At 35.7% G+C, this 18,738-nt stretch overlaps 1 protein-coding gene across 1 annotated transcript in view; it reads right to left on the reverse strand.

The window, feature by feature from the left end:
- The window catches only part of LOC106464996 (inactive tyrosine-protein kinase transmembrane receptor ROR1-like), a 160,846-nt gene extending 142,840 nt beyond the window's left edge, over nucleotides 1–18,006 (reverse strand). The window contains exon 1 of the mRNA XM_013925185.2: nucleotides 17,287–18,006. Within this exon, the coding sequence (XP_013780639.2) occupies nucleotides 17,287–17,374 (88 nt within the window). The 5' untranslated portion in view covers nucleotides 17,375–18,006. The remainder of the gene's footprint in view (nucleotides 1–17,286) is intronic.
- Between the last annotated feature and the right edge of the window lie 732 nt (nucleotides 18,007–18,738).

Genomic DNA, 18,738 nt, shown 5'->3' on the forward strand with positions numbered 1-18,738 from the left:
TTCATTCCACGCATCAAGCAGCTGTGTGTCAAGTATGCAAGGGCTCTGAACATCCTCCGTGTCCTCCCTTCCAGCTCTTGGGGAGCGGATCAATGTTCTATGCTCAGGATCTATCGTGCTTTGATTCAATCCAAACTGGACTATGGGTCTTTGGTCTATGGTTCCGCCAGGACCTTGGTCCTGAAGATGCTAGACCCCATTCACCATCTGGGGCTTCGGCTCTGCACCGGTGCTTTTCGCACTTCTCCAGTCCATAGTTTGTACACTGAGTCCCACGAACCTTCTCTTCACCTCCGTCATTTACAACTTTCTCTACGATATGCTACTAAGCTTCGATCCTTACCACAGCATCCCACCTGGGATTGTGTTTTTCTTCCTCAGTGGGCAATGCTCTTTCAGAACAGATGGTCTGCTATTCCTCCATTTGGCCTTTGTATGCGGGCATTACTGGCTGAATTGGGTCTGGCATTGGATGACATTGCTGTCCCCAATGATCAGCTCATTCCACCATGGCTTATTACCATCCCATCCTGTAACCTTTCCTTGAGTCATCTGGTGAAGGCAGATACTCCCGATTGGAAGTACCGATTACCATCCCATCCTGTGACCTTTCCTTGAGTCATCTGGGGAAGGCGGATACTCCCGATTGGAAGTACCGTCTTCTTTTTGCTGAACATCTTTCGAAACTTCATGGCGCAAAGCTGCGAGGCTATCTGCGCCAAACAACCGGTAAAAACGATGAAAATAAATTAAAGTAAAATGTAAAAATACAGTGAGTTAAAACCAATAAGTGTCGGTAAAAGAGTTATATAGAATTAAAAATACGTATAATGTGTAAAAAATTAAAAATACAATCTAGTCGGACAGTGTCACCATTACCAATGACACTGTCCAGCGTCAGGGGTAAACATTTAGAAAAAATGTGTCTAAAATGGTGCCGCCGCTCACGGTCGTAACGACGGCACGACAGTAAAATGTGGGCTGTTGTGACTTGAGTGTCACAATGGCTACACATCGGTGGGTCAATACCTGATAAAAGAAAACGATTGGTTAAAAAACTATGACCAATGCGTAGCCTTGCCAGGACTATTTCCTCCTTCCGATCCTTACTTACGGAAGCAAGTGAAGCAAGACGGCCAAAGACCAACAGAAGGTTTGATCTGGAAAAGCTTATTATGGTGTTGCTCACTCCAAGTCGACTGCCAACTGGCACGAAGCCGCGCCTTGAAGATAGGACCCTAGTCCATGTATGGGACATGCACGGCCGTGATGGCACCACAGCAGACGGACTTAGCTGCGGGGTCAGCGAGCTCGTTCCCGTGAATACCGACGTGGTCAGGGATCCAGAAAAACTGGATGGAAATAGAAGATAGCGAAAAGTGGGCCAATCGGTGTTGAATATCGACGAGAACAGGGTGAGAATTAAAGTAGAGAGCTAAGAGAATCGGTGTAAATAGTACAATTACTGTACTGCATAGTTTCTACATGATCCAGGGCAAGAGAAATAGCATACAACTCGGCAGTGAACACAGAAACTATAGAGGGGATCCAGCGAGCAACTACCGAACCACAGCAAACCATGGCAGAACCTACAGAGTCACCTGATTTCGAACCATCCGTGTAAATGGGAAGAGAGGAATGGACCAAACAACAACAACTATATTATTCCTTTTATTGGCTAAAAATAAAAATCACGAACTGCAGAAATCACAGCGAGCATCAGCACAGACCGTATAATGTCTACAAAAGGTTTTATGTTATTGTATGGGACTTCCAGAAGTATGCTGTAATACAAGATCATTCAATTCAATTTGAAGTATCGGTGACCATCGTGATTGAAAACGTGTGCTACAGAAGGTTTCCTGATGCATGTAAAATGGAGATCTCTTAAAGCTTCTATTTTCAAACTAGTGATTTCTTACCCTCTCTCGGTATGGATTTATTTAGTTCCCCAGACACGCAGTACTGTCTACATTCATTGCATATTTTTGAAAGATAAATAATGTTCATTCACGTGTAAGTACTTAATTAAATCTTCAGCAATGAGGTTGTGTACATCCAGCAGCTTTTCAGACGCCTTTGTGAAACACTCCAAGATTTAATACAAAACATTGAAAACAAGTTAAGGAGACGGGTGTAACAACAATACCTCAGTATATCCTAGTTAATTAGATTGTATTAGATAGGGCTACCAATGAAACAGCTTTCTCTCTCTCTCTCCGTTGTTCTGCGAGTGTGCAAAATTGTGCTCCTAATGTTAAACCAAGAAACAAGACAGGTGCTTTGTGAAGATTTAACCATGTGCTGTAACTCTGCTTTAGGCTTTAATAAACAGTTTCAACAAGATAAATAACATTAACGATATAACTATTTGTCAGTACTCATGTCATTTTAACCGTCTTCTAAGATAACATTTTTTCTTTGAATCATCATTTGTTCACATGAAAAGTACGTGTGTTACCGATAATTATGTATAGCGTCTGTCGTTTCAAAGGCCCTCAAATAACACTTCAATATTGGTTACTTGTTTGCAGTTACTGACAAACATAATGTCACGTGAGTTTATGTAGAACTTAATATAGTGTGGTATACAAACATATAGATTGGGTTAGTCTTCAGCAGCTTTGAATTAACGAGAGAATCGAACGTTTTTTGGATTTCTAAAAAAACAAAACAAATGATTACTTTCAAACAAAATTTTCGTATTTGTTTTTTTTTTTAATTTCGCGTTCATATCTTAACTTACATACATGTATCGTTTTAATTTTAAACTAACAATATATGAAATTATAACTTTCTTCCAACAAAACTTTAAACAAATTTATAAAACATCACAAAAGTGAGACTTTCAGAAGTTATTTATAAAAAAGAAGATGGTACTGTAGACTTATTGTATTTCCAAACAGATAGATAGATTTGAGTCAAACCAAAAAGTATCCCCATAATAAGCATACACATACTGATCTGAAATTTCTGGTGACTTTTTACCATGTAAAAAATATATATTAATTAATTTCAATTCAGATTTAGCATATATAAACATAAATACATCTGAAGAGAGATAGTACTTTTCAGCTTTTCAGAATGTCAGCTTATAGGGCACTTCATTCTTTTGTTTACAGGCGTTACCCCCTGAAGAAGGGGCGATTACATACTGCTTAACCCTTCCCACCTCCAGTCTTGTTAGTTGAAGAATAAAAGACAATACCTTTAATGCTCTCCCCATCACAATTCATGCTGTGACAACCTCCTCTAAGGCTATAGCTTTCCCAGCGCACCTGGGCTTTTCTTATTTGCCAGACTGACATCTTGGGGTTAGTTTATAACAGACACAGCAGGTAGAGTCTACACAGTAGAAAGACCATCTTTGAAAGTGACCCGTCGTTTCACTGTCTACATGTCTTCCTTTCCCTCAACGTTACTGGTAACAGTTATGCACAACACACGTCCTTTTCAAAAGCCCTACTGATTCAACATTTCAAATACAATATACGATCTAAAGAAAAAAAATAGCATCAACACAAGACGTTGTCAGCTCACTTTCTTATGGTATTTTCGTGTCAAATTATCGGGACACTGTCCATTTTTCTTTACTCCAAGAACCTTTGTTGCCACAGCCACCATAGCTTTTCACGGGTGAGATAAGCGCGATTTACGTTAAATGGTACCAAATCATGTCTCGCGGAAAATGTTAAGCAAAGACATGATGAACATGAAGATTTCTGCAGTTTGAAGGTATTTAATTTTTATTACTCGATATGAATTTTTTTATTCAAAACAAAATAGATAAGTATCCTAAAGTGGATCACAAGTTACAAAAATCTCAAGTATACTAAATACAAAGCCTAGCCGCAATGTTAAGCATTATTTCTAGTCTTTAAAGAAGAAAGATATCAAACATACCGAAAACTTCGATACCATTGTAATTGTACACATATGGAAAGATCTGTTCAACAAGGATTAAAACAGAAAGGTTAGTCTCCCCCTCCCCCACTATTGCACACTAGACAGAGTTAGCTTAGTACTAGGCCTGTCTAATAATCTAACACATGTTAATACGGCCTTATTAAAAAATATCACTCAGCTCCACCCACAATAGCTTGTCCTTGCCCGAACCTTCTAGCCCAATCCATTGACACACACACACATATATACAATCATACCATTCTTAAAATGTGGTGAAGGTACATATCATTACTAAAAATATCTCATCAAATGTTTTCAACACTATCATTTAATGCTTTGGTCGTTCTTAACAAAATCCATCTCAATCTAAATAAATGTTCCTTTTTTCAGATATTTAATTAAACTCTCTAACTTTCTAGATATAAACCACACAATAATACACTTAATGCTCAATTCTAAATCAACATAAGGAGAGAAGACACATGTACGTAGAGAGAAAGATAAAATATCAACAAAATAATACACTTAATATCAAAACCTAAATCAACACAAGTAGAGAAGACACATGTACGTAGAGAGAAAGATAAAATATCAACAAAATAATACACTTAATATCAAAACCTAAATCAACACAAGTAGAGAAGACACGCAGAGACAGAGATAAAATATAAACAAAATAATACACTTAATATCAAAACCTAAATCAACACAAGTAGAGAAGACACGCAGAGACAGAGATAAAATATAAACAAATAAAGATAAAATTATTTAGATGTATAGTTGGCTTAAATAGTTTGTACCATAAATAATGTAAAACTAGTACAGAAAGAGAAAATAAATAGACAAATGAACCATCAGAGACAGAAAGACAAAAATATAAATGCTGGGAAAAATGATTTCCGCATTTCGTTTCAAATTTAAAAAAAAAGAAATAAAGTAAAAAAACGTAAGAGTAGAAAAAGAAGACAGGAAAAAAACAACTTAAAATCATTATATTGTGTTTGATCATAAGAGGTAAAGAGGAATAGTAAAGTATTTGTATTACAAACCGAGCGAAAAAGAAATGGGTAGATGATAGCCAGTTATAGAGAGAGAGACACCCGAGATATCGGGAAGAATTTTCATTCTACTAAGTACTGCAGTAGTCCCAAGATTCCGCTACTTTGAACAATATGCCTTCGCTGGTCGATTTCCTGAAGTTCTTTTAGCATTTATGATCCATCCACTAATGGATCTTTTCGACTTATTCAGTTGAGAAACCAATGAAAGCTGAAAGTAATCGTCGGTGCGCTTAATCTACGTAGACCATTAACTGTACCCACAATATATATATAATATCGGTCTTCTCGGAGAAAGACATGCTGCTGTTGATTACGACTTATAATGTTAATTCCAGTTCTGACATTAATGCAACACCATCAAAACACTTGACAAGAGCCATTACATGGAGTGAACAAAGAGAATCTCTGAACAACACAAGAACTGACGTCTAGCCGATGCATTTCTGACAGTGCGACTGTTATTTGTAGAGTAACAGACTTGGGGAAGCAAGTCGCTGTCATTTTCATGATGTCAACTATATATATACTAGGACCTGTCGAATAGATTCTGCCATCTTTCCTTCATCGTTTTTCTTTTATTTGAATGTCCCCCCCCCCCCTGTTTACTTTATATACATCAAATATATTAAACTCAGTGATTCAAGAACATTGTAGAGAATTATCCGATAACATTAAAAACAGCTTAGTGACGGATCACATCAAATATGGAATAGTTTCGACAATGTATGTTTTAGTATATTGTAGTTAGCGATGTTTGTATGTATATTAATATGACAGTGAAAAAGAAAAAGATTGTATTTTCATATAATCATGGGTACCCTTCACAGTATCAATAAATATTTGAGAATCTTTGCTTTAGAAACTATCCATCAGCAGAAATAATTTAGGATGTTTGTTATTTAAAACATTATGTTCTAAAAAACGATAGCATATTCACATAACATCACATAAACGAGAAAATTGCTTGAATTATGAGAGGTATAGCAAAATGCAGATAAGATAACACAATGTCTAACATCGAGACAGTCAAGTCACTAATTGTGTGATGTGCTTGCTAATACTTTATCATAGTGAATTCCCTATTGCAATACAGACATTTTGTGGCAAAATCAATTACTATATATATGTATATATGTGTGTTGTTATCTATCTAATCAAAATCAATTACTATATATATGTATATATGTGTGTTGTTATCTATCTAATCAAAATCAATTACTATATATATGTATATATGTGTGTTGTTATCTATCTAATCAAAATCAATTACTATATATATGTATATATATGTGTGTTGTTATCTATCTAATCAAAATCAATTATTATATGTATATATATGTGTGTTGTTATCTATCTAATCAAAATCAATTATTATATGTATATGTATATATATGTGTGTTGTTATCTATCTAATCAAAATCAATTATTATATGTATATGTATGTATGTGTGTTATTATCTATCTACCCATCTTTCTAATTATGTCGATCTACCATTTCTATTTATCAGTGTTTAGAGCCCGAACTTGACCTAGTGTTTTGCGTATCAGACTGAGAATCCGAGAATCTCTGGTTCGAAACGTGGTGCTACCAACACTGGATATGTTATAAGAGTGACAGTCAGTTCCGCTATTCGGTTAAAAATAGCCGCTTTATGCGACTGGTTGCCTTCCTTCTGGACTACAGTTCCAAATTAAGGACATCGCTATGTCTCAGCCATAGAGATCTCTGACTTCGAAAGTTAGCCCAATGCGTGCATTACATATAGTAAACAAACACGTATATGCGCGTGTTTGTGTATATGTGTGTGCGCCGGCGCATGTGTTTTAACCACTACTGATTTATTAGGGGTTTAAAACACCGGTAAAATTACACTATTCAAATCCTCAACTGAGCATCCCACGGTTGAAGATACATCTGTTTTGTACTTTCTGTTGTTTTTAATGCGCATCATAAAAAATCAAATATTTTTCACACAACACAGAAAAGGAATGCTATTTGAGCTACTATTAACTTGATAATACACAACGTAAAAATGACGGTTTCTATCAATCTCTTTTCTAACCTGCTGCTGATGTTGTTAAATGTTATTATGTCCACCATGTATGACCGATTGTTTGTACATTGCTTAAAATCCCACAACACAATGCTCAAAAGGGTTAAAGTACAGTCAGAATTTATAATATTATAGTTACCACAAGGCAAAGATTACCGTCATAAAATAATGTTAATTATCATCTCGGTTAATGTTTATGCAAATCAGACAACTCATGAACATCTAGGTAACCGAAATGAAATGTAAATGAGCATTTCACATTCTATTTCAGTATGGAGTATAGTCATACGAACAGCATATCACCTATGTTGCGTTCTTAAAATCATAGTATCCATAAGGTTCGTAGGTATTCTCCACCCTACTTCTAGAATAATTGTTTTCAGGGCCTCTTTAAGATCTGGAAGCACGCGGAGGAACATGACTTGTCTTCCATTCCAAGAGCATCTGGTACATATTCGACGTAAACGAAGTTTGGTGAACATACGTATTAACCTGGTGTGAGGCACGTATGTATATATATATGACAGCAACAAAAAATATCCGTAGAATGTGGTCCATACCATGTGTGGTATTAATGGTATCATTGTGCAAGATTCATAGGTCGGTATGTTCACCAAAACTTATTCCTACTCACACCATCCCTCCACCACAGCCCTATGTGTTATGTTCCTGTATGAAGATGAAGTGGATCTGGTTCCAATTTCTCTCCAAGTGTTTATACGTCTTTATCTTGACGCTGGGTGAAGCACGACTTATCTATAAAAATAATTTGCTAGTCCACTAGATGTGCTTTTGACACTATTGCAGGCAAGTTGTTTTGTGCCTTGCTCTGAACAGAATGCATCTTACTGGGCATCTGGCATATACTTCGGCCTTGTGAAACCTACTGCCAACGAACTATGCATTGCAGCGTCCAGTTGCGGCTGCGAACACGTGATACAATCTCAGAGGCTGTACTCTACTAGTGTAACGAAACATAACTGACAGAAAGTAGTAGTTTGCTTGTGTTGTGAATGGATGCTTGCCTTGTCGAAATGGCCAAACAACTGTATCATTATTTTGAGGATCTCCATACTCTGCTAACGACGCTTTGAGATACTGGAAGCAAGTTTACAACGGTCTTCCCTTTATCCAATGGTTTCTAAGTACATAAGCAAAAAATCAAATATCGTTTTTTGAGATCTAACCATGGCTTATGAATAACCTGGAATGCTTTAAACATGGTAATTCACTTCATAATGGTTTGGTTTGTTTGTTGTTAAGCGCAAAGCTACACAATGAGCTATCTGTGTTCTGCCCACTGTGAGTATCGAACCCGATTTTTAACGTTGTAAGCCTGCAGATTTACTGCTGCCAAACTGGGGGCTACTTCAAAATGACGATTTTTTTCGTATCACAATATTTGCGCAAAGCTCTATACACAAATGGCTATCGGCGCATAGCCCTTCCCGATTTTGAACTAGGGAGAAAGCAGCTAGACAACAGCGCCCACTGCCAAATCTTGGTGTACTGAATAATGAGATTTGACTATCGTTCTTGTAACACACCAATAGTCTCATAGCACAGAAAGCATTTTTGCAGCAACAGGTCGAGAAGCATGAGCTTCTGGATTCATAGTATGAGCACAATAACCACTAGGCCACGCCCTGTCCTCAAAGTAACGAATGCGACAAGATTGTGTGAAACTGCTACAGTGTAGACACATTTGTTTTTTTTATCACAAGACTGATTATAGAAGACCTGATTTTCACAGCAGTGAGATGGAGTGATTGACAATATCTTCTGATTAACCATAATGTTAACCTTCTGATTAACCACCATAATGTTTACCTTCTGATTAATGTTAACCATAATGTTAACCTTCTTATCAACCACCATAATGATAACCTTCTGATTAACCACCATAATGATAACCTTCTGATTAATGTTAACCATAATGTTAACCTTCTGATTAACCACCATAATGTTAACCTTCTGATTAACCACCATAATGATAACCTTCTGATTAACCACCATAATGATAACCTTCTAATTAATGTTAACCATAATGTTAACCTTCTGATTAATGTTAACCATAATGTTAACCTTCTGATTAACCACCATAATGTTAACCTTCTGATTAACCACCATAATGATAACCTTCTGATTAACCACCATAATGATAACCTTCTGATTAATGTTAATCATAATGTTAACCTTTTGACTAACCACCATAATGATAACCTTCTGATTAACCACCATAATGATAACCTTCTGATTAACCACCATAATGTTAACCTTCTGATTAACCACCATAATGATAACCTTCTGATTAATGTTAACCATAATGTTAACCTTCTGATTAACCACCATAATGATAACCTTCTGATTAACCACCATAATGTTAAAATTACTGATTATCCTTAGTTGTTTTTGAGCATTTTTAAATAAAAATAGCAACAAGTCAAAACTTATAGTGGCAGTAAGAATTTACATAGATTCCAAATCGTTTCTCTCTCTCTCTGAATTCTTCAAAGCTTCCTTGTATATTCCTATAGTCAGCAGTCAATTTCTTTAAAAGTGTAGTTGAATGAGCACGGCTATCACAGTCCCAAAATGAAGTAGATCACGCGCGCGAGAATGTGCGTGCGCACAAAAATATAAACCATTCTCATAGAGATTACTAAGTTTTCTTAGTTTTTAAGATGGTGCTGTATACAGGTTGTTTTTTTTTTCCATCATATACAGTGGCTATAGGAATTGAATTGGTTTCTTCCCTAGACGTGCGTCCACGCAGATAGAAAAACGAGGCAGACGGTTATTTATTAACTAATTAATAGTTGATTCGTCGAGAAAAGCCTCGCCATCTTATCGTTTCAGTATATCTAAATACTTGATAGTGTGCAACCTGGGAATTCTGCTTTTCACTCTGTCTACCCAGCACTTCTGAATAAAAAAAAAGAAAAAGAAGAAAGCTTGCTTTTGGAATATAGAAACGGTTTATGAGATATAAGTAGCCCCCAGTGGCACAGCGGTATGTCTACGGACTTACAACGCTAGAATCCGGGTTTCGATACCCGTGGTGGGCAGAGCACAGATAGCCCATTGTGTAGCTTTGTGCTTAATTACAAACAAACAAGATATAAGTATTTGTTTAGTCGTTTTTTTTAAGGATAAAACACTGAAATATACTGCCTATATGATAAATGCTCTTTTCTATTAACAATACTCATAAAATAAATAAAATAGTGAATAAATTTTATACACTTCAAAAAATATTTTCTATTAGTTTATAATACTATTTTAATAAAGAAGATTGTTATTATAATCTGGTGTGGTTCGTCAATTACATTTAAAATACAGTTAAGTATTATACATATATTTATGCAACTAATTTACGTCCCCTTGTGAGACAGCGGTAAGTTTACAAACTTACAACGCTAAATTCCGGGGTTCGACTCCTTTCGGTGGACACAGCAGGTAGCCAGCCCATCGTGGTTTTTTCAGACTTATTTACCCTTGTAAATACTGAAGAAGGTGATCATGTTAAAATATGCATTTTTTTATTCAGTACAACATTGGTGCAACAATTCCTAGTGATATGTTTTTTGGTGATACAAACGACTCGAAAGTGGACTAAATGGTGGTGTATCAAACGCAGATCTGCTCTTCTCAAACTGTATAGAGTTGATCGGAATTTCAAAAGTTTTTATACAAATAAATCAGTACTTTTTGATTCACAAATTTAGTGAACCTTCGTAGTTTGAAATATTTTTCATCTATTAGCAAATCAATTTTAATGACAGGAAGTTTTCTATTGTAGTTTATGAGCTGTTATATTTCATGAGATAATTAGAAAAACTGGAAAACAAAATTCTATAAAAATTTATCCTTGATTTCAATAAGGACACACATATCTCCCATCGACCATCTCGCACTCAGTAGCAAAAGAAATTTCTTATCTCTGACGGCAATATAAATAAAAAGGCATCACAGTTTGTTGATGTGTCAAATAAGGTGTAACCTCGAGATCTTCGAGTATACCATAATCCATAAGTTATGTTACACTTGTTAGTGTGTGTTTCTCTGCACATGCACAGACGTCAGAACAGGGGAACAACTCCACGTCACTCCCTTCCCATAAATTTTGATAGGCTTATGATTTCCATAACTTGATTTGAGTTTATTCTAACATAATGACATTATAAACAGATAGAGATTCAAAAATTACTTTGATAGATGAAAATAAAGTGTTGAAAAGATAAAATAAAGAGATTAAAAATAACAGGTCACGTAAGTTGGTCATTAAATTGTTTATTGTCACGTACGTTGGTCATTAAATTGCTTATTTTCGTTTTAATTTCGTTCGTTTCTTTACCTCCAGATTTCTATCGTTTCTTGGCCCTCTGCTACATCAAATAATCTCAAATTGTTGCTCTATTTCTGAACATTTTCTGGAGAACATACCTCGAACTTCCCTGTTGAAGGCAGGCGTTTATGATTTATTAGTATCTATTGCTTATTGCTGCGTAAGTGAACGATATGTATAGCAATATTTTCTTATGATTTCTGTTCAACATACTATACAAAAAATATTTCTTATTCTTACAACTTATGTATGTATAAACACACACATACATATGGATGTGTACGTGTATGAAATGTATGTACATTGATATATGTATATAACTTCCTAATACTGCAGTAGCTGTAGGATCTATAAGATATTTACAATATAATAACAGACTTGCTGCTTAATGTTTGGTACAGGTCGTTCAAACAAAATCAAAAAAAGAACTGCACATAGTCGATAATTCTATTTCTATTCAACAGCCATGTATAGATTGAATTATTAATACATGCAGCAAGAAGTGGTTTTATGGATCATAGAATAACAAACGGGAATAGAATTAAAATTTGCAATCTTATGCGCACTTGGGCTAAAGGCCAGGTCAGAGGCTACTAAAATTCATGTGTAGCCATTCCTGATTTTAACCTTTCACCAGAGAGAAGACTACCAGTTAACATAACCGGGCGCCACAAGGACTTTGTTCGACTCTTTGAACCGAACAGCGAGATTCATTGTAAGCCTTATAACACGATTAAAAGTGTAGAGCTTATTCAGCAGAGTCACGTCTCAAACCCCGGACCCGCCGGTAACCAACCCGACCATTTTAAAACAGACTAAGTTAAATCAGAACCATCTATTATATTTAATAGGTTTGGAATGAAACCCATCAGTAGGGTTAACTGTAAATATTGCCTTTTTTGTTTTGTTTTTTCTGTGATGCATTTTTTCGATGGTATTATTTTCACATGTTTCTAGGTTTCGACATAAAACTGATTTTTCGTAATACACCTTCATATCTAGCCTTTAGACGACAGTGTCATTCTAAACATCTGCGGTATTCTGTGATCTAGAATGTAACATTGAAAATTCACCTTTACCTCGACTTTATGAATAATACCCAATAAAGACACGGCAAGAACTTTGTTTGTTTGTAAGTTAAGCACAAAGCTAAGCCAAGGGCTATATCTGTGCTCTGTTCACCACGGGTATCGAAACCCGGTTTTTAGCGTTATAAACCTAGAGACTTACCGCTGTACCACTGTGGGATCGTGGCAAGAAGATAAAATACACTATGTTTCTTGCGATCTGGAATTTTGAGCTTGGCCTTTACGTCACTAAAATTCAAAAGCATGCAAAATATAAGTGTCTCGCTAGTCATGCGTTGAAAAATATAGTTTCTCACAATTACACACGTGTAATTATACAGAAGAACACGATTACGGACTAGAGCGACCCACAAAATGGGTGGGGGAAATAATCAATATTTCATGAATTTTATAAGACGTTAATTATCAATTTCCTGTGTGAGAAAAACAGGACGTCAAAGACATACAGAGAGCGTATAATTGTGTCTGAACTAATGATGTTAACTTAGTGTGTGACGTGCGGAATGTATAGCAGAGAGCTTAGACTTTATTTCCTGTTCATATAGATAGATATTGTCAACCTAACTTAAAAATACTGCAGATATGACTAAAAGTTTATTTTATAGAGTGGGTGAAGATTATTTTTGTATACAAACACACATGTATATATATATGTGTGTGTGTGTGTGTGTGTGCACGAAGTCACTCAAAACAACCATCGGATTAGTGTATTGAAAACCTACTTCAGCGATGAACAGTTTATTAGTTTTCACTGTATTAAGCCCTTGAAAGAACCCACGTGTCAAATAAAGTACAATACGTTTTACAAATTTAGTAACGAAACGGAACATCTTATCATTCAGAGAACAGTGTACAAAATACATTCATACAGATTAATCAGAGTTGTGGAAGCTCCTACAGATCGTATGCTTAGAAGAAAAAAGGAGATTAATAAATTATTAATATGTAAAATATTACCATTGTGGCTATTACGCGGGAACTATGGTAACTGAACCTTTTATTTATGATAAATTCTATAGAAATAAATCAGGTAAGAATAAGCAACAGAACAGCTACAATAAGCCGTCCGTAGCGAGTTGATAATTGTTGTTTAAAACTAATCATGCAGGTAAATTAATATGTAGAATTATATACAGATTTTTCTGTACGTTAAAATACTAAACAATACATTGTTGCCCGATGAAGACTGTGATAAGAGGGTCGGAAGCTCGCAATAAAAATATTTTAACGTAGAGAAAAGTCCGTTTATAATTCTACATATTAATTTACCTACGTTATGGGCCTTAAAAAAACAAGCACAGCTACAATAAAGTACCTATGGTTATAAAATTTGTGAAGTAATAAAGGTCGTTAAACAGCGTAAGAATACGAGTAAGAGTATAATCACTATATATCACGTACAAATATAATACGGTGACTGCGAATATGGAAGTTATTGGGTGATAAGCTTTATAAAAATAATATCAATTAAAGTACAAATACGAACCACTTACGACAAAGTTAGTATGAATTATGATTACGACGGTTTTTTTCTCTGTCATAACGATAACAGTACTGAACATTGCGTATATATATATTTCCTGTTGTACTTTTGTTAGTCTTAGAGAGATTTCCATATGGACGTGTCATTCAATCCATATAATACAATCAAGTATATAATTGCAAATGAATATATTTACAAGTAAAAGGTCATGCCGATCGACGGAAGAAATGCTCTTTCTAAAGTTACTAAATCATCCGAAATTTGTTTTATACGGTGTGAATTTTTGAAATAATTGCTATAAAGTTTCATCTGACAATATAATTTGTTTACTAAGGTAAGGAACGCCACCTACAGATCGATGATGAGTGTGTTTTTCAAAGCTGAGAATGAACCAGCACGATTACATATACACAGCGTATTAAAATATTGTAATGAAGTTCTATCATAATAAATTGTTTGTTTGTTTTGAATTTCGCGCAAAGCTACACGAGGGTTATCTTCACTAGCCGTCCCTAATTTAGCAGTGTAAGACTAGAGGGAAGGCAGCTAGTCATCACCACCTACCGCCAACTCTTGGGCTACTCTTTTACCAACGAATAGGGAGATTGACTGTTACTTTATAACGCTCCCACGACTGGAAGGGCGAGCATGTTTGGTGTGACGGGGATTCGAACCCGCGACCCTCAGATTGCGAGTCGAGCGCCGTAACCACCTGGCCATCATAATAAAAGCAAATTGTTTATTTAAATTTGAATTGAAATACTAGAAGGAAGACAGTTAGTCAACAGTACCCAACGCCAACTCTTGGACCACCTTTATTTGATCTAATAGTGGAATTTTGACTGTAACTCTTGTAGCACAACAACGGCCGCAAAGTGCGGAGCGCGTTTTTGCAGCAATAAATCGCGAACAAAGAATACTTGTATTCACAGTCTGGGCACACTAACCACTGGCCACACCTGGTTAAACTAAATTATATTCAGATAAATATAATATTCATTCGGTCCAGTGTAATAACTCTTGACCAGTTGATAATTAAATGTATAACTTTTGCGAAATAAAAAAGATGAGTGTAGTAATTGTTCACATACTACCTGAAGAGAGGTTTCAATTAAATTTACATTAAACCCGTGTTCTAGACTATCTTTCAGATATTCCCACGTGAAAGCTATTTTAATCTCTTCTGCTGGATTAATACGAAGTGGCGCACATGACTAATCCTTCAGAAACTATGTTTAATTATTCATGAAATATCCCTCAATTAGATGAAGTACTTGTGAGAGGAAAGTCGTGATTGTTCTATAATCAGCTTCAGTAGAAGGTTAGTGCATTACGTAAATAATTAGATCTCGGTGTGAGAGTTTCACATAAATCTTAGTGTGAAAATAATACGCCTTCTTTTTTTGGAAAAATCAACAAAATCGCAAGTAAGTCTCATAAATCAAATTTGCTAGAGCCCAATTTAATTATTTCTTAAGTGCAGAATATCCCACAGTCAGTACTTATTCCACATATAACACTTCATAATGTAATAAGGGTATGTAAGTAACTTCAAGGTATCTAATAGTTATATATGTTTTATTTTTTAATACATAAGTTTATACAAATACATGCATGTACCCCCACCCCAGCGGTAATTCTCAAGGATTGTAATGCTAACAATTGGGTTTCGTTACTCGTGGTGGGCACAGCACAGATAGCCCACTGTGTGGCTTCGCGCTTAACAACAAAGCTAAGGACATGGAAGCCAACTATCTTTTATACAGCGAGAAAGACAACGTCCAAGTTTAACATTCAATATTAAATAGACTATGATAATTGAATAGTCAATAAATGTCAATAGTGTCAGGACTTCCAGCCTCTGGCAATCTAATGTAAATTGTGATCACTTAACAGATTTCGACGTCAAAAAATCATAAAGTTTGTTTTGTCATTTAATACCCCAAAATTATTCTTTATCTCATAACTTTTTCAATCAAATTATATGTTTAGTGTGAAACTTTTTTGTTGATTTCAGAGTTTAACGCAAAGCTATACAAGAGCTACCCGTGCATAGCCATCCCTAATTTTGAGCTGATGGACTAGCTAATTAACAACAGCCATCACAAACTACTGGGCCACTCTAATCTGACCAAATAATGAGATTTCACGTCACTCTTATACACCAAAATCTAAAGTGAGCCATGAACCCTCTGAAAGTTCGGGCACGCTAACAACCACGTCACGGCCAGTCCTAGTGTGGAGTTCAAGATGGATGCAGTTATATTTTTCATTGTTAATAAATTCCTAACGACTTTCACATCTTTCCGTAATAAAAAGCAAATAGAACAATAACAAAAACATTGTTTTGTATTTTTCGAGTAACGTGACTTATTTTTAGTTTTTACAGTAAAACTTTCCACATGGAGAAATGTGGGAATATGGTGGTACATAAGTTTGTAAAAACATGGTCTGCTTGTTGTTAATTCTACTGATAATTGCATGTGCGAAATATGCTGATATTTTGAGCAGTAACACACATACATATGTATATATATATATATATTTCACAGTTACCTACATTATATCAAAAGTATACAGGCGGTTACTCAGCTATGGAAAATCCCTGACGATATAATTATGTAAAAATATAACATCTTTTATGGATGTACGCGCCAACAAATGCATTATTACACCAGCAAAGCTGCAGTAAAACAATGTAAAATTATGGCATTTATTTATATGGCATGAATGGTATAATTGTACATTGTTTTGTTACAGATTTGCTGGCACGATCCATGAAAAATGTTGCATTTTTACATGTACGTACTTTCACATCTTTCCGTAATAAAAAACAAATAGAACAACAACAAAAACATTGTTTTGTATTTTTCGAGTAACGTGACTTATTTTTAGTTTTTACAGTTTTTAGGTATTTATATGTGTTATTCTGAATCTTTGTTTTATTTATCAAGTTAGAAAAAAAGACAATTAACACCATCATGTTAATTAACTCAAGAAGATGATAGCTTTCAATAACGTAAACTTGTGTAGCTGTAGTATAATTTCCTTCACTATAAGATTACAGACGAACACATAACCGGTTTTATTAGCCAAGCTAAGACATATCATTTCGCCATCGAGTAGTTAAAGTCGCTCTGAATTAAACATAACACTAAATTAATTATAAAATTTCGTTCGGCAGGAACATTAACCATGGTTAATTTAATTCCTCCAGACCTTCATTTAATTCTTCTAAGTTCTATCAAGTCTCCAAGGAACGTTTTTCTTAATAGTTTACATAAAAAATGAATTGTGGCAGCGACGATAGGTTATATTAAGTATGAGAGAGTTAGAAGAGACTTACCATCAGAGTCAGAGGAATGAGCGTTGACACTGGACACAGCTTTACCTCCAATTGATACCATTAATACAACCACCAGTTGAAGCAACATGATCGACGCGAAATTGACGTAGTGGCTGTACTGAAGGAGATTAGTGCACTTTCTGGCACGAGTGTATTGCTTGATAATGTAAGGTTTTGTCCTGAGTTCTTTTACAAGTTGGATGTGCGATATAATAAGAGCGTCTAGTATTCAGCCTTGTTTTTGCGGCAATTTTGGTACGCCTGCACGCGAGACTCGGGTCGCAAAAGCTGTCTTTCTCACAAGCGAGTTTACACACAGACGTGGAGCGTGGTGCTTGTCTTTCTAGAATCAGCTGAGATTTGTACGGAATGGATTGTTGCGTGCAGCACAAATTATGCGATCTACGCAGATTTTCCGGGTGAGGGCGCTGCTGGTATTCAGCGTCTTAGAGTATTACACATAGTTAGACATGCGATCATTTTTGGCTTCCTGTGTAGTTCAACTCGGTGAATTCGAGAAAGAACAAGAACTGCTATAATTAAGGGTTCACTTTTCAGCTTTTACGACACCAGGAAAACTCAATCCTTAAAACAGACTGCCTTCCAGCTGCCAAACTTTAGAGTCACTAATCCAACCCATGCGATGGTGTCACGCTGCCATAGTTACTATATGAGCAAAGGAAACCATGCTGTACAGCACGTGAAGCTATCCCCTTGTCTCGTCACCGCAGCTTGTGACCTCAACTGCCCGTGCACCACGAATTCATTCTCGTATCTCTATAAGAACTTTCACGCGGGAGCACCCACTCGCGGTTGGGGGAAGGGCTTGTTTTCTTGAACGCTACGGCCATCAATCATGGTTTAGAAGCTGGTCGCATAGAGATACCGACCCAAAACAAAAAAAAAGTCCACGTCAGCTAATTCTTTGCAATAGTCCCGGAGCAAGTCGGCATTGTCACTCGGTAGTCAAGTGATTGACGACCACAAAATGGACTGTACCAAAGAGGTCAATACAATTGACCCGAGCTTTTCAAGCCCAAAAAAACCCCTGTGGGCTTAATTGCTACTGCATTGACCTTTGCAGTTCTGAGCAGAAACACTTGACCTGCTAGATCTGCAACAGGATCGACTACCATTATTTGCAAAAACCGCGCCATCTATACAGTTACTAAGAGTATTTTAATGACTAATCACAATATTCATAGGTTATTATAAAAATCTAAGGCAGTTAAGCATAATATGTTAAATATTTACATTTCTATTTATGAAGTGATTTAACTAAAACAAATAAATTAAAAAGATACATTTAAAATTTTTCAGCACTCTATATTAAGATTTAGATTTAGCACAATAAGATTTTTCCCAGTAACGAATCAAATATTTACAGCCTAATGATTAGGTTAAAGCTATATGATGATTGGTTATAGAATTTGAAAATGTCGAAAGGTGTAG

Source organism: Limulus polyphemus, unplaced genomic scaffold (genome assembly GCF_000517525.1).
Source record: "Limulus polyphemus unplaced genomic scaffold, Limulus_polyphemus-2.1.2 Scaffold1805, whole genome shotgun sequence".
Taxonomy (NCBI): domain Eukaryota; kingdom Metazoa; phylum Arthropoda; class Merostomata; order Xiphosura; family Limulidae; genus Limulus; species Limulus polyphemus.